The sequence below is a fragment of the Dasypus novemcinctus genome, chromosome X (assembly GCF_030445035.2).
Source record: "Dasypus novemcinctus isolate mDasNov1 chromosome X, mDasNov1.1.hap2, whole genome shotgun sequence".
Lineage (NCBI taxonomy): Eukaryota > Metazoa > Chordata > Mammalia > Cingulata > Dasypodidae > Dasypus > Dasypus novemcinctus.
Genome location: NC_080704.1, coordinates 90,047,293 through 90,065,713, shown reverse-complemented (window position 1 = coordinate 90,065,713; position 18,421 = coordinate 90,047,293). Strand labels below are relative to the sequence as shown.

Here is an 18,421-nt window from a genome sequence, read left to right as displayed (position 1 = left end):
GATTGATTTTTGATTGTTTGTTTATTTTTCTCTTTCAGTTTCTGTTACCATCCACCTTTGTCAAGGACTCCATTATTTAACTCATGGGATAATGTCCTAGCTTCTTTGCCTTCAGTTTTCTTTCCCCTTCTGATGCAACCTCTCCAGCTCTGCCAGATCAATATTCCTGAAACATTGCTCTGTTCAGAAATCTGTGGTGACTCCTCTTTGCCAATGGAATAGAATTTAAATGTTTTATCCTGGCATTCAGAGTTCTCAACAACTTGAAATAAATCTGTATGGTTTTCATTTCTACTATTCCCCTATATGAATCTTTAGATCCAGCCTTTTTGATTTACTCATTGTTCCTGTTACATCACATGTCTATTTTCTCATCCATTCCTTTGCTTATTTATTTCCTCATACCATTCTTTCCCAGAAATGCCTTTCCCTACCTTTTCCTTCTCTCCTTCTCTTTTCCTCCTACTTTTTGTCTCTTCCCTTCCCTACTCTTTCTTTTCTTATATAATGCATATCTTCTTTTAAAATTCAAGCCCTACCTGAAGCCTTACCTGACGGCTCTAGCTATTAGCTATCTTGTCTTCCTTTGAGCAGCTGCATCACTTATTGTCTCTGCTATCCATTTGACACATACTTCCTTTATCTGTAAAATTTCAGAGGTTATATACAAATATCCATGTACCTTAAAAAAAATCTCTTATCCCAAAAAGGTGATAATCTTCTGCCCTGGGCTAAAAGTTTGCCTAGAATAGACCTAAAATCTTAATCTCTTTACATGAATTTGTATCCATAAATATCTATAAAAACATTTTGTGGGTGAGCATGTATTTTAAATTTTTAAAAAAATTTTTGTCTTGTCTTTATTGGAGAAGTTGCAGGTTTACAGAAAAATCTTGCATTAAATACAGAGTTCCCACATGCCACCTTATTACTAATACCTTGCACTAGTGTGGTACACTTGTTAAAAAAATTAATGTCCTTTTTTTGATACTTGGATTACATACATGTCACAAAAAATAGAGGGGATTATTCCCATATGCCCCACTCCCTATCCCTTCCACATTTTCCCATATTAACAACATCTTTCATTAGTGTAGTACATTTGTTACAATTGATGAACACATTTTGGAGCATTACCACTAAGCGTGGATTATAGTTTACAAATTATGACAAGATATATAATGACTTGTATTTGTCATTGTCATGTCATTCAGGACAGTTCCCAAGTCCCAAAAATGCCCCTATATTACACCTGTTTTTCCCTCTCCCTCTCCTAAGAGCCTCCAGTGGCCACAGCCTTCACATCAATGATAAATGTTCTTCCATTGCTAGAATCACAATAAGTCTATAGTAGAATAACAGTAAGTCTACTCTAGTCCATCATTTATTCCTCAATCCTGAGGATTCTGGCATGGCGATACCTACTCCACCTCTAAATAAGAGGGGACTTAGATCCCATGGGACAGATGGATAGGCCTATCTTGCATGCGGTTACAGACTCTGTCTGTTCCTTAGGATGGTCGTTATCCATCATCATCTCCTTTTAGTTGTCCTGCGTGAGTCCATTGAACTGGAGAGTAGGTGTTGCAACTCTGTTGAAATTCAGGGCCCAATTGGCATGTGGACTGCCCAAAGATCGAAGTCTCTTGGACATATACCTATCAAGTATTGTACTAACTATATATTTGAATAGAAGGGGCAGAAGAGCCATGTGTAGGTAAACCACAACTGAGTCCAAATTTAATAAAATATAACATTTAAAATTTAATAAATGTGGGGAACAGATGTAGCTCAGTAGTTGAGTGCCTGCTTCTCAAGTACAAGGTCCTGGGTTCAATCCCTTGTACCCCCAAAAGAAAAAAAAATTAATAAATGTTAAAATTTAATAAAAGAACATTTTCAAAATTATACTTTTAACTATGGTTCACCATTTACAAAAGGTTTCATTGTGTTGTGCAGTCCTATTGTTTTAAAAAACTTTATTCTAGTAACAGTACAACCTAAAATTTCCCCTTTAACCTCATTCAAGGATATTATTCTGTGCTGTTAATTACTTTCCCTATGTTGACTACCATTGCCACCATCCATTTTATTTTTAAATATTATTTCCAGGAAGTATGGTGAAGACAATGATGAATTTGTTCATCTTTATTAAATGCTGGTAGAGTAAATCATGATGGTCCACAAAAAGTGGTGTTTATGTGAGGAATGAGAAAACCTTAAGTAATTTTTAAGATTGATTTATTGCAATGCTTTGAGTACACTTGAGGGCTTTTATAGCTATTCTTTTATGGAGGACTCTGAATTTTTAAATTTCTTACCTCCTTTCCAAAGGAAGAAATGCATTATTTTACCTTTATTTAAGGGGGAAAAAACCCCACTAGTTTCACTAATAATCAAAGGAATGCAAATTAAAATAGCAGTAACATAATTTTTAAAAATAATCCAATATACTAAAGAATAATATACAGTATTGCCAAGGGTTTAGGGAAAATAGAGAATTTCCTACAATTTTTGATGAGATTATGTAGTTAAAATTAAAAAAAAACTTAATGATAATAATTTGATATATTTATCAAAAGGCTAAAAATATGCTTACCCTTTGACTCAGCAAAGATATCTATAGGGTTGTACAAAGATATTTACAAAGATGGTGTTCACAGCATTTTTTGCAGTTGTAAAGACAGGAAACAGTATGAATATTCATCATTAGGGAATTTAATAAATAAATCTTGGTATTTATGTATAGTTGATCCTTTTTAAAAATGATTGTAAAGAACTGTGGGAAGACAGCAGTGTAAGAAGTTCTAGGCTTCTGTCTTTCTACCATAACAACTATTAAACAGATAGGAATTGTCTGAATCAACTTTTTGAAATGCCTAGAATCAAATAGAACACTGTATAGCTTCCAAAGAAGAACACAAGGAAGATTATGGTAAATTAAGGTAAATAGCAGTGAATTGCTTTCTACAAACTGTGGTTACTGGTGCCCAATCCCTACTCTCATAGCAGGCCACAGTGGGGTCCATCCAGACCCTGGCATAATTTGCTGATTCCAGAAAAGAAGATAAAAATCCACATACACAAGAATTGGGGTTGGCATAGGCTGATGACAGCTTTTAGCTTCTTCGCATCTGTTGGGACTTGACTCTTGGGGCAACCGTTGTTCCAACCCACCCTGGGCAAAGGCAAAAGGAGATTTAAATATGGTGTGCTTCCTCAGAGCTTCAGAGGACATTTGAAGGTCTGCATTTGCTGGACAGGTCAAGAAAGCACCAATTTGGGGAGCCCAGAAAGAAGCTCCTTGTTCCCTGCCTGATTACTTCTTCATTCCCTCTCCAGGACAATTTGGAGCCTGCCTGCAGTCCCTTTGTGGGTCCCTGGCCTTGTTCCCACTGGTTAACACTAACGTGGGAACCTCCTCTCCAGCTCTCTCCTCTCTTCCCCTGAATTTATCCTCCAGGCAAAAGCAGCTTGACATAAGGAAACAGTAAGAAACAATTGGGGAGTTGCTGAAGGCAGGCAGAGGGAAAAAGAAGTGTGATATTTGGGCGTTTTCAGGACTTGAACTTGGAGTTGTCCTCAATGATATTGCAGGGACAGATGCAGGACATTGTATATCCTGCCATAACCCACTGAATGGACTGGGAGAGAATGTAAACTACAACATAAACTATAATCCATACTCTGTAGCAATGCTCCAAAATGTATTCATCACATGCAGTTAATGTACCACACTAATGAAAGCAATTGTCGATGTGGGAGGATTGGGAGGTGTGGGGAGTGGGGTATATGTGAACCTCTTATATTTTTTATAGAAACATTTTATGTGATCTATGTATCTTTAAAAAAAAGAATAATAATGAAAAAATATGGAAATCACAATGGATTAGGAAATATCTTAAGATCAATGAAACATAACAGCAAAACTTACGGGGTGCAACAAAAGGCAGTAGAGAAGGAAATATATAGCTCTAATTGCTTACATTAAAAAAGATGAGGGAAGTGGATTTGGCCCAATGGATAGGGCGTCCACCTACCACGTGGGAAGTCCAAGGTTCAAACCCAGGGCTTCCTGACCCATTTGATGAGCTGGCCCATGGACAGTGCTGATGTACGCAAGGAGAACCGTGCCATGCAGGGGTGTCCCCCACATAGGGGAGCCTGAAGCACAAGGAGTGCGCCTCATAAGGAGAGCTGGCCCGGGTGAAAAAGTGCAGCCTGCCCAGGAATGGCACTGCACACATGGGGAACCAACACAGCAAGATGACACAACAAAACGAGACACAGGTTCTGGGTGCTGCTGACAGAAGTGGACACAGAAGAACACACAGCAAATGGACACAGAGAGCAGACAACTGGGGGGCGGGCAGGGAAGGGGAGAGAAATAAAAGAATAAATCTTAAAAAAAAAAGAATAAATCTTTAAAAAAAAAAGAACAATGATATCAAATCAGAGGTCCTACCTCAAAACTGGAAGAATTAGAAAAAAGAAGAGTAAAGGTGTAAAGTGAGCAGAAGGAAGGATTTAAAGATTAGAGCAGAGATAAATTTATAGAGAATAAATAATAGACATAACCTATAGTTTGTTCTTTGAAAAAATCAATAAAATTGACTAATCTTTAGCAAGACTGACAGAGAAAAAAGAGGACACACAACTAAAATCAAATGAAAAGAGGAGCATTATTGACCCCTCTGAAATATAAAGGTTTATAAAAGGATACTATGACCAACTGTACACCAACAAATTAGATAACCAATTTGAAATGGAAAAATTCCTAGAAATGTAAACTACCTATTCTGAATAAAGAAAACATAGAAGATCTCAACAAATCAGTAATTAGTAAAAGAATGAATTAGGAAACAAAATCTCCCAACAACGAGAAGCCCAAGATCAGATGGCTTTATAGGGGAATTGTACCAAACGTTCCAAGAAGACTTAACTCCAATTCTGCCTAAACTCCCAAAAAATGGAAGAGGTGTTCCAAATTCGTTGTATGAGGCTGTCACCATCATTCCGAAGTCAGATAAAGATACCATAAGAAAACTACAGACCAATATCTCTTAGGTATATAGATGCAAAATCCTCAACAATATAATAGCAAAATGAACCAACCTATTAAAAAATTATACACCATGATCAAATGGGATTTATTCCACGTATGCAAGCATGGTTTAACATAATAAAATCAATTCATATAATACATATTATACAAAAATGAAAGAAAACCACATGATCATTTCATTTGTGTCACAAAAGACATTTAATATAAACTAGCACCCATTCTTGGGGGGAAAAAAACACTTAGAAAACTAGAAATAGAAGGAAACTCTGTCAGCATGATAAAGGAGCTTAGTGAAAAACACACAGCTAGCATCATACTTAATGGTGAAAGACTGAAAGCTTTCCCTGTAAGATCTGTAATAAAACAAGGGTACCCACTGCTACCACTGTTCAACATTGTACTGGAAGTTCTAGTCAGAGGAATTAGGCAAGAAAATAAATAAAATTTGGAAAAGAATGAGTGAAACCTTTCCAATTTGCAGATGACATGATCCTATATACAAAAAATCTTGAATAATTTACAACAAAACTCCTAAAACTAATAAATTCAACAAAATGTTAGGTACAAGGTCAAAACCCCAAAATATCAGTAGTGTTTCTTTATATTAGCAATGAACAATTACAAGCAGAAATCAAGAAAACAAGTCCATTTATAATTGCAACTAGAAAAATAAAACAGGAATAAATCTAAGTAAAGACTTGTAAATAGACAACTGGAAAACATTGCTAAAAGAAATAAAAGAAGACCTAAATAAATGGAAGGGCATCCTATGTTCATGGATTTGAAGAGTAAATATTATTGATAACAGTTCTATCCAAAGCAATTTAAAGATTCAATGCTTTCTCAGTAAAAATAGCAAAAAACGTTTCTTTACAGAAATGAAAATTTCAGTCATTAAATTTATATGGAAGGGTAATGGGACCTGGATTGGTAAAGACATCTTGAAAAAGAAGAATAAATTGGAGGACTCACACTTCCTGATCTTAAAACTTTTTATAAAACTCCCAGTAATCAATTAGCATGGTATAGGTACAAGGACAGGTATATAAAACCATGGAATTGAATTGACAGCTCTGAAATCAACCCTCACATTTATGTCCAACTGATTTTTACAAGGGAGCCAAGGCTACTCAATTGGGGAAGAGTGGTCTCTTCAACAATGGTGCTGGGAAAACTGTCTCCATTTGCATAAGAATGAAGGTGGACTCCTATCTCACACATACACAAAAGTAAACTAAAAATGGATCAAAGACCTAAATATAAGAACCAGAACTATGAAACTTCTAGAAGAAAACATGAAGGAGCATTTTCAGGACCTGGTGGTATTCAGTGGTTTCCAGCAGCGACAGAAAAAAATATTTACATGGGACCTCATCAAAATTTAAAACTTTTGTACCTTGAAGGAGTTTATCATGAAAGCAAAATGACAACCTACAAAATGGGAGAAAATATTTCGGCTTAATATCCAGAGTATATTAAAAAATCCTTCAACTCAACCAAAAAAAAACAAGCAACCCAATTAAAACATGGGCAAAAATATATAATTGACAAAAAAAGCACATGAAAATATGCTCAACATCGTTAGTGAAATGCAAATCATAACCACGAGATATCATCTCATAGCCACTATCATGGCTACTGCTTAAAAAACAGAAAATTTCAAGTAGATATTTACAAATTTACAAACTGGAGAAGATGTGGAAGAAATAGAAACAATCATTCATTGCTTGTGGGAATGTAAAATGTTGCAGCCATTATGGGAGATATTTTGGCAGTTACTTAGAAAATTAAGAATAGAATTCCCATATGACCCAGCAGTCCCTCTTCTAGGTATATATACTCAAGAGAATTGAAAGCAGGAACTTGAACATTTGTGCACGCATGGATGTTCACAGTGGCATTTATTCACAATTGCCAAAAGATGGAAGCAACCCAAGTGTCCAACCTAAGAATGTATAAAAAAAATGTTTATACACACAATGGTATATTATTCACCTATGTAAAGGAATTAAGTTCTGATATATGTGACAACATGGATGAACCTTAAGACATCATGTTATGTCAAATTTGCCAGCCACAAAAGGAAAAACATTGTGTGAGCTCACTGATAGGAAATACTTAGAATAAGGAAACTCATAGAGTCAGAATCTAGAATATAGATTACCAGGGGATGGGGTTGGGATAGGGTATTAAGGCTTGAGTTTCCACTTGGAACTATGGAAATTTTTTGATAATTGATTGTGGGGATAGTAGCACAACGTTGTGAATGTAATGATATCAACAGTGTAATATATATCTGAATTTGGTTAAAAGGAGAATCATTCTATTGCATATATGATACTAGAATAAAAATTAAAAAGAAAAATCCATGGAAATGCACAACGCAAACACTGATCCCTAAGTCAAATCATAGATTATACTTAATAGTACAATTATAAAAATATGCTTTTATCAATTGAAACAAATGGTCCACACAAGTGTAAGATGTTTATAATGGGGTGTTATATGAGAATCCTGTATTTTGTGCATGATTGTTCTGTAAATCTACAACTTCTTTAATTTAAAAATATGTGATAGTATTTACTGCAGAGGGTGGTCCTGGAGACTGAATGAGTAGCATTCTGCAGTTAGTAATCAGTCAGGAAATATCAGCTGTTTCCTCATTTTTCTGTATTTCATTTATCAAAGATCTGTAGAAATGGCAATTAGAATTCCAGTCATCCAGTAGAATTAGTGCCTCACAGTTTTTCAGTTATGTCAGAAAAAGGAAATGTTTTATTCTGTCTGTATAGCTTTATTAATAAATAAAAGTATTTTTTCAAAAAAGGTGATGGTAGTTTTTGTGCATCAGAGAATATCAAGAAAGTCAAAAGACAACATATAGAATGGGAGAAAATATCTGGAAATCATATAATCCATAAGGCTTTAATATCCAGAATATATAAGGAACTGTAAATCAACAACAAAAAGACAACTGAATTAAAAATGGGCAAAGAACTTGACTAGACATTTCCGCAAAGCCAGAAAGTACATGAAAAGATGCCCAACATCATTAGTCATTACAGAATGCATATCAAAACCATAGTAACATACTCCCTTATACCCACTACGATAGGATGGCTATGATTTAAAAAAAAAAAAAGGAAAATAGGTGTTACTTAGTATGCAGAGAAATAGGAGCCCTTGTATATTGATGGGAATGTAAAATGGTGCAGCCGTTGTGAAAAAACAATTTGGCACTTTGACGATAGTTCAGCATAGAATTATCTATGACTTAGCAATTCAGTGTCTAGGTATATACCCAAAAGTATTGAAACAGGAACTCAAAAAGATGTTTGTATACCAGTATGTTTGTATACATACACATACTATGTATGTGAATGTACATAGCAGCATTTTTCACAGTTGCCAAATGGCAGAAGCAACCCAAGTATTGATTAACAGATGAATGGGCAAACAAAATGTGTTGTATACGTACAAATAATATACAGATATAAAAGGATGAAGTACTGGTACGTGCTACAAAATAGATGAACCTTGATGACATCTTGTTGAGTGAAATAAGCCAGATGCAAATAAATATTATATAATTTCATTTATATGAAATACATGGAATAAGCAAATACGTAAAAGCAGAGAGTGGGTTACAGGTGTCAGCAGCTGGGGATGTGTAGAAATGGACATTTATTTTATTGCTTGATGGTTACAGAATTTCTGTTTGGGATGATGAAAGTTTTGGTAATGGTGGTATTGGTAGTACAATATTATAAATGTAATTAACACCACTGAATTGTATACATGGCAGTGGGTAAAATGGGAACTTTTGTATTGTATACATCTTACCACAATAAAATAAAAAAAATACAGTGATGGTAGTTTTATGCTTTTAAATGTAGAAATATGTCTACAAAATACATTTGTTAGGGAAAAACAAAACATGCCATATAATCCCATTTTCTATAGGGAGAATAAGTATATTAATGTATTTTAATAAAGTCGGAATGAATAGAAACTAAAGTGTTAACTGTGATAGAATTATGGGTAATTTTCCTATATTCTGAGTTTTTTGCAATAAATACATTACTTTTTTGACAATAGCTTCATTGGGATATAATTCCCATACCACATAATTTAAAGGTTTTTAGTGTTAAGAGTTGTACATCCATCACCATGATCAATTTTAGAACATTTTCGTCACCCTCAAAAGAAAGCCGATACATTTAGTCATCACTCCCAATCCTTCCACCTTTCCCACCCTTAACTCTAGGCAACCACTAATCTACTTTTCTATATCTTTAGATTTGTCAGTTCTTGACATTTTGTATAAATGGAATCGTTGAATATGTGGTCTTTTGTGACTGGCTTCTTTCACTTAGATAATGTTCTCAAGGTTCATCCATGTTGAATGAATGAATACTTCATTCCTTTTCATTGCCGAGTAATATTCCATTGCATAGATGTACCATATTTTGTTTGTTCATTTATCAGTTGTTCAATTGATGGGCATTAGGGTTTTTTCCACTTTAAGGCTATTATGAATAATGCTGCTATGAACAGTTTTTGTATGGATATGTATTTTCCTTACTCTTGCATATGTATTTAGGATTGGAATTGCTAGGTCATATAGTACTTCTATGTTTAACCTAATGAGGAACTGCTAGACTGCTGTCCAAATTGATTGCACTATTTTACATTACCATGAGGGTGAATGTATTACTTTTATAATCACAAAATTACCATTTTGACAAAAAATAACAAGGCTATTTCACTTTTTCTCTCCAGTTTAAGATTTGTTAGTGGAAGTAGAGATGGAACAGCAAGAATATGGCAGTATCAGCAACAAGAATGGAAGAGTATAGTGCTAGATATGGCTACTAAAATGACTGGGTAAGATTGGATATTAGATATTTCAGTAGTTCTCATATGGTATATTATCTTTTAAATTATTGAATTATATTTTAAAATAAGCATAAAGATTATATTTTACATTACTGAATAGTTTGAAATTAATTGGCAATTAATGTTTGCCTGTGTATTCAGTCTCTGGATGTACTTTTGCTTTTGACTGACAGACTAGATGGTAGGAACGTGCTGATTGATTCAAAATTCTAATCTGTTGTGACTCAAATATCTTTCTCTGCTTTGCTGATGCCCATGAAATCTTTTCTATAGGTCATTTTAAAAATTACCTTCTACTTTCTACCTCAGGGGTTGTCCCTGTTAAATATTATATGTTTAAGAATACCTTTATAATATTTCATAGTGTTAACATTCCTACCCAACTTTATCTGTACACTTAATTAGTATTGTTTCATCATATTCACTATTGATTAGACGATATATAATTATCTCTTTAGGATAATTTCTTAAGGATGTGGCCCTGAAATTAATTCTCTTCCTAGTTAGAATAATGTAGAGCTGATTTTGTAGTCATAGACATATTGATAACATATTAGATTAAAAGAGAAGTTACTGAATTTCTTACTGCTTTTTTATAAGGCATGCCATTTAAAAATATATTATTTAAGAAAATATGGACATCCTAAGTTTCCATATTTTCTAGTTGTTACCATAACCATGTTTTACTTTTTAAGGTATTTGTAACTTTCTTTCTAGTTTCCATGTTTTATACTCAAGGAATTATTTAACAAGCAAACTGTTGTCATTTTGGTTCTTTTTTTCTCCCTGAAATAAGCTTATGGATATTGCCCCATGTGGGTAAATTTATTTTTTTATTTTATGAGTACTTAAAAGTACAGCTTAGGCTTTTTTCATCTGAACAGCTGCATGCTCCTGGAGAAATTGTCATAATTTGCTATTTTAGATGCATCTTTGCTAAAAAAAAGGACAAGGTGTGAATATTTAAAATTATTTTGTTTAGGAGTAATTTGCCATCCGGAGAAGATAAGGTCACTAAACTTAAGGTGACTATGGTGGCCTGGGATCGCTATGACACCACAGTTATTACTGCAGTGAACAATTTCCTTTTAAAAGTATGGAATTCTATTACAGGGCAGCTTCTTCATACTTTATCTGTAAGTATTCTATTTTTAGAGTAATTGAAATGGTCACAAAGGGATTTATTTTATGAGACAGGAAATTTAAGTTCTAGTTCACTTTCTTTAACTTACTAGCCCTTGGTTACTTAACTTCATGGGACGTCTGTTGGCATTTCTGTAAAGTAGAGATAATGTATGTAGGTATCAAGGAAACTTTTTGAGGCCCTTTCCTAGACAAATGTTTATTATGGTATAAAATACAGTCAAGAGTATATAAGTTATTTTGTTTTTAGCAGGAATTGGGTATTTTTGTTGTTACTACTGTTTTGGAAGTGAGCTAACCTTATATAACAAGCGTGTCTTTTATATTCTTCCTTCAGGGATTAGTATGTGCAAGAAGTAGAGCTTAAGAAGAAGAAAGTTGCCTTTTCCTGTATTTTTAAAATATATTTATTTGTCATAGTTAAAAGCTATAATATTTGTGATTTGAAAAGTTGGTGAGGATTAGTAGAAATCACATGAGTGGTGTTGATTGTCAGTTTACCATTAATATGGGTTGACTTTAAGTTAAATTCCATTTAAAAGCTTTATTTCCTTTTTGCTTCCATTATTGATTAATTAGCATTTTAAAGAGAGAGACACTAAGTGATTACAATATGTTTTATTCAGTAGTAGGTGAAAGGGTTTAGGCAAGAGCCCAATTTTCATGGCTCTTAATTCTGTTTTTAGTATACCATGGTGCCATCTTCATTTGACTCCTAGATGAGATAATCTTAGCCTAAGGCCTTTGAGATTTCTAAAAAATTGTTTAATTTTAGGGGATTTCCAGTTTAGCTTTATATACCTCCCAAGCCCTCTTTCCTATATACATTCCTAGCACTGTGCTAGTGGAGTCCTAGATTCTTCCTTTTATCTATTAAGCCAATGCTTACTTGGTTCTCTTTTTCCGTATTCCCTGATCAGTTTCAATTAATTTGTCTGGAAAACCTGTATTGTTTGTTGACTCTTTATCAGGAAATGTTTGTATAAACACTGTCCAACAGAAATATAATGCAAGACATTTGTAATTTTTATTTTCCTAGTAACCATAATAATAAAATAAAAAGAATTATGTGAAATTAATTTCATAATATATCTATCTAAAATACTAACATTTCCACATGTAATTAATAAGAAAAACTATTAGAGATATTTTACATTATTTTTTGTACCAAGCCTTTGAAATCTAGTTTGTACTTTATACTTATGGAGTATCTCTACTTGTACCTGCCATATTTCAAATGCTGAATAGCCACATGTGCTACTACTGTATTGGACAGCAAAGAGCTATACCTCTAAAATCACAATTTCAAAGGCCATATTGTAGCCATTGTTTTTATAAATCCATGTGAAATTCAGTATTAAGTATTTTAAGGTAAAGTCCTATTTAGTGGTATTCTTTCCCATGGACTGACTCTTGGGTCATCTGTTTTCAGTGAATTTTATTGAAGAAATTTTGGAACTGAGTAATTTTAGTCCTTGTGACAGGCACATCTACTTAGTTGTATTGTAACAATTTGTACATCAGGGTCTTAGTGTAGTATAAAGTTCTTGCATTTGACAAATACTTACTGAGCATGTACTATGTTCCAGACACTGAGCCATGTGTTAAGAATAAATGTTAAATTTGTTTAATTGTCCCTATCCTGGAGCTTATGATCTATTAAGCGATTTTTTAAAAAATACTTTAATCAAATAAGGGCTAAGAAAGTAAAGAAGCAGTTGAAGTTTCTAGCAGTGCAGCCTAATCTGGTCTGGGAGAGTTAAAACCTTCCTGAGGAAGTGAAGTTTGAGTTAAACTTTGAAAAATGAGTAGAAATTACCTAAGTCTCAACTTAAATGTCACCTTCTTGACAAGGCCTTCCCCAAACTAACAGGCTAAAATAGCTTCCCAGTCTTTCTCTTATTATATCACCTTGCTTTATTTTCATCCTAGTATTTATCACTACCTGATATTTTCTTTGTTTGTTTACTTTATATCTCCATGTGGCAGGGACTCACTAAATATTTGGTGAATTACATATGTGAGGAGGTTAACAGGTCCTTCCAAGAAGAGGGAACAGCACGTGCAAAGGTCCTGAGGTAGAAGGGAACTGAAAAAAAATCCAATTTGGCTAGAGCACAGAGAGCAGAAACAGTGCTACCAGATAAAGACTGAAGAAGTGGACAGGGGCCAGACCATTCAGGGTCCTGTAAGATCTATCCTAAGACCAATAGGAAACCATTAAAGCATTTAAAGCAAAGGAATGACATGTGAGTTTTCCTTCTGAAAAATACCTTGTAATTCTGGCTACAGGGTAGATAGAATAGATTGGAGCAGGATTAAGAATGACTGTGGATAAACTGTGTAGAAGTCTGTTGTAGTAACCAGGATGAGATGTGATGATAATTTGGATTTGTCATCTGTTGGTGGAAAGAGAGGCATGCTTTATTAAAAAGAAATATTTTTTGAGAAAATTAAGATAGTAGTTCTTGGGCAGGGTAGGGGGTTGGTATGATACACAAGAAACTTTTAGGGTTTAAAAAAGACCAGTACTTTGAGTAAAGGAATAGTAGAAAAGATAAATAAAAATATCACAGATGATATATTTTAAGAGATTACAGATTTTTACCAGGTTTTGTAACCTATGATCCAGTGCTTATGCCCTCATCCTAAGGCATGTAACCAAAATATAAAACTCCCTGTTTAAAAGTCACTCTTTGTCGATGTTCACTGAAGTAGTTGCATCATTTGAAAAACATGAACAAAGTAAACGATGCTTCCCTCTGTTTACTGTAGCAATAGATTTCCATTTCATTATCCTTAAGTTTAACAAAGTAATTATGTTGTTTATCAGATGGGAACCTGAGAAAATATTTGCCAAATCAAATTGATTATTCAGTGAAGAGTGTTGTTATAACAAATAAAGAACTTTTTCAGTAGTAATTGGGTAAAGAGTTTTGGTATATTTTCATTTGTAGTGGGATTTTATCTACTCTTAATACTACATTTTGAGTCACTCTACAGCTGTTTCTTAATAAGCTAAATTTTTTTCTATAGTGGTAATATGGTAGGATACTGTATTAGTCGTTTTTTTTCCAAACAATGATTTGGGTTAAAGTGCCATTTTGAGGTTCATAGTATATGGTCACTTATACAAGCTCCTGATATATATAATGTGCTGATATTTTCCTAAGTGAAATGCAACTGCAGGATGCTCTGTGTGCTTTTTTCAGAGTGTGTCTGTTATCAATCATATACTTTCTGGCTAGGAATTAAGTCTTATGAAAATTGGCAATGATCTGAATTTGGAGTTGGTAAACTTTTTCTGTAAGAGGCCAGATAAGAAATATTTTGACTTCGCAGGCCACATACGTCTCTGTTGCATATCTTTGTTTTTCATATCCCTTTAAAAATGTAAACATAATTTTTAGCTCACAGGTTATACGTACAAAAATATCTGGGACCTGGATTTGGCCTGTATGCTCCAGTTTGCCAACCCCTGATCTTGGTCTCTATACACTGATATACCTCGATTGATTGGGAGGGAAACATGAATCAGAACATTGGTTTTCAAGCTAATTTTTTTTTAGCAGCAAATCCAGTTTTCAGATAGCATCTTAAATGGAACCTTCAAGTAAAAAACTGATATAGAGCAGAACCACTGTGCTTTGCCCCAGGAATGTATCATGGGGCTTCCTAAAATGCAGTTTGATTACCAATGATAAAGAGTCCTGGGTGAAGAACAATGAAGGTTTGCCTGTTTTCCCTGTGGCAGAATTGGATGTTATTGAAAGTTTCTGGTTGTTAACATTTTTTTGTGGCCCTTTAAATAGCAGAGTCTTAGAAATACTAGTTCTACTTCAGCAGCCTGGTTAACAAGCTGTGACTGTTTGTACTAGGCTGTCTATTGATACTTTATAAAATCAGCAGTTATGCTTATAAATAATTCTAACTGAACTATCCTTTTCGTGTCGTGCCCATGTAGTAAATGCTGTTGAATTGGTATGCTTGGATTCGTCTGAACCAAGTTGATAACACTTCCAAGATCTTTTTGACCAAATAAACCAGATGCTTGGTGTTACTTTTCATTTTTAATATTGATTTTATCATAGGGACATGACGATGAAGTATTTGTTTTGGAAGCACATCCATTTGATCAAAGGATCATACTTTCAGCAGGTCATGATGGAAACATTTTTGTTTGGGACCTTGACCGGGGGACCAAAATTCGAAATTACTTTAACATGGTAAGGAAAATTTGTGTTTTAGTTCATATTAAAACCGACTTCTCTTATGTGAAAACTTGGTAGATTAAGTATACCTACTGCAAAGGAACCTCTTGACTTCTGTGTTTAAATCTGTAGTGTAACTCAGAAAATAAGTCAAAACTTTAAGAGTAAAGTGTGTCCAGGATTAAGACTTTTCAGGGTGACTCTTTATCTTGGCATTGTTAGCATTTTCCAAGTTCTGACCCTCAACTTTCAAACTCCAGAAACTGAAATTCTTTAAACATTTGGAGCTAATATTAACCAAACTTTTAAAAGTATTAACGTTTATACTATAATCCTAATATATGAATGGCAACAGTGACTGTCATACTTCTGTCTGCTTTAGTAAACCCCATGTGGCTTAATCAGTAATTAGAAGGTTGTTTGATAAGTGGAATTGGAGATATAGATACTTTTAAAATATATTTCATGCAAACTATGGAAAAATCTGGTAAGCTATCTTTTCTCCCAGTAGAAAACCCTTCTGTGGTGATGGGAATAGACATGTTCTCCATATTTTGTATCTCTCTGACAAACAGTTCTGATGAACATTTCTAAACTGTTGCCCTTTGAGCTCCCCTTTATAAGCTTTATACAGATCCAAAGTGTTTACACTTGCTGTTTTACTAGTAAAATTGTTTTTTGTCTTTTGTGTAAATTTTAGGATGATTATTTTAAAAGTTAATTTCGTTATAGCTTTAGATATGAGTATAATAACTTTGCTGAGACAGCACCCTCATCAATTTTATTCAGTATAGGTCTTTTAAAATCTCAATTCCCATTTACTATTTCTTGAGGTAAGACATTGCTAGTAATGACTGATGTCATCCATTACATTTTGATTCTCCCTAATCTCTCTCAGAGCTTTTCAGACAAAGGGTCTGGCTACAAAAGCCAGAGAGTATGTTGGAATTTTAACGTATCATAGAATCCAAAGTATTAGCAAGGAGAAGCTATTACCTATGTATTATTTGAAAATTACTCGTAAGATGACTTAGCGAAACTCCTGAATTTCAGATTGAAGGTCAAGGCCATGGTGCGGTGTTTGATTGTAAATTTTCACCAGATGGAAACCATTTTGCCTGTACTGATTCTCATGGGCATTTGCTTCTGTTTGGTTTTGGATGCAGTAAATTCTATGAAAAGGTTAGTATATTTAATCTTTGTTTTAGACTGCAATTAGGGATTGTATCTTTTATTTCTGTTTGAAGCCTTCCAGTTTATTTGGGCTATTATATATCAATATATGTGTAAAACGAAAATTGCCTTTCTTGGTAAATTTTTCCATCACTGCCTGCACACTGGGCTTGGAGTGGGAGTAACTCTTAACCTTTAGGGTGGTGTAGATATAAAAATTCATTAGGAAATAATTTTGCTTAGAACAGATTCCCTGGACCACTTTCAAGTGTAATAGGGAATGATTCTGTCAGGTTGCATCCTTTGCTTACAATAATTTGTTTGTATGGGAATAAATTTCTGGTGACTCAGTATATATATTTTCTTGCTTGGCCATTTTACCTAATACTGATCCTGTTAAAATAATTTGAAAGGTACCTTAATTAGTTCATCGTATTTTTTTTCTTCATTTTTTCTTCTATTTTTTTCCCCCTTTTTTCTTCTTCTTTTTTGCTTGTGTTTGTTTTGGTTCATTATATTTTATTAGCTGTGAGTATGTTACAGAATTTTAGAATCTTAGAGTTGAAAGAGAACGCAGAACCATGAATTCAGCTCAATGCTTGTATCACCTGTTAGGAGTTTTGATGTGATTATTATTGGCTTGTCTCACCATTTATAATTCATCTACCATTATTTGAATAAAAATAAGCAACAAAAACATGTTTTTGTAGTTTTTGCAAAAAATAATGCCTAATTTTATTCACTGTGTTATTGCTTTACTTCATCCTATCACATTTGGAGAAATATACTCTAGAGCCAGAAAATAATGCAAATTTTAGGATTTTGTAGAGAAAATATAGGGCTACCATCTAATTAATTAACATCTTCTTAGGAGAATAGCTGATTTGGAAAACACATATTCTCTAGTAAAGAAAATACATGCTTATCTATAAACTCCTGTGTATGTTAAATACTAAAAAAAAATGTCATTAAGATTCCAGATCAGATGTTCTTCCACACGGATTATCGACCTCTTATTCGTGATGCCAACAACTATGTATTGGATGAACAAACTCAACAAGCTCCTCACCTCATGCCTCCCCCATTCTTGGTAGATGTTGATGGAAATCCTCATCCCACAAAATTCCAACGGCTAGTACCAGGGCGGGAAAATTGTAAGGATGAACAACTTATACCACAGCTGGGATATGTGGCTAATGGTATGTTATCTCCAAAATTAAATTTAAAACATTTTAAAAAATGTTATGCTTGCTGCTGTTATGATGTAAGCCCCCCCTTGCTAAACTCAGGAGTAGGTTATAATACATTTTACTTAATATTTGCATTATTTTCAATTGTATAGTACTTTTACCTTACAGAGTACTTTTATATTGTTTATCTTACCTGGACACAAATAAGCAGGTTCGGACAAATATGTATATGCTCAATCAGAAAATATAGTGAGCTACTTCCTTAGAAACCCTGAATATATGAGTCTGTTGTCCCCTATAGAGTTCATGTCTAGTAATGATTAAATGAACTAACTTTAACATATTAAACATTTATTATTGGTCAAATTCCATTACTCCTGGTATTGGTATTTTATTTGAGAGAGAATATAATAAATGAATGTGCATCATTTTACCCTATAGAAGTCTGGTAAAGAAATAAAATTCCATGTGCAAATAAATAATACACCACTTCATACCTGGAAGCAAACCTACAAGTAACAAACTAAGACATGGAAGTATTCTATGGAAGTTGGGAGTGGGGCTTGTGATACAAATATGGAAAAATATGTCCATCAGAAGAGTTCAAGATGTTTTGATATAGAACAGCTTATCCAATGTCTTACTCTACTATTCTCCAATCATGCATCACACTCATTTTGCTTCCTCAATACTCCAAGATTGAGTGTTATTACACACTCACAAGTCCCTAGCCAACATTC

At 33.9% G+C, this 18,421-nt stretch overlaps 1 protein-coding gene across 2 annotated transcripts in view; it reads left to right on the top strand.

Moving 5' to 3' along the window:
- BRWD3 (bromodomain and WD repeat domain containing 3) overlaps positions 1–18,421 on the top strand; it is a 143,914-nt gene that overhangs the window by 53,264 nt on the left and 72,229 nt on the right. For both annotated transcript variants that reach the window (XM_058291985.2, XM_058291986.2), the window contains 5 exons: positions 9,848–9,952; positions 10,947–11,100; positions 15,199–15,333; positions 16,372–16,500; positions 17,465–17,690. In XM_058291985.2, the coding sequence (XP_058147968.1) occupies positions 9,848–9,952; positions 10,947–11,100; positions 15,199–15,333; positions 16,372–16,500; positions 17,465–17,690 (749 nt within the window). The remainder of the gene's footprint in view (positions 1–9,847; positions 9,953–10,946; positions 11,101–15,198; positions 15,334–16,371; positions 16,501–17,464; positions 17,691–18,421) is intronic.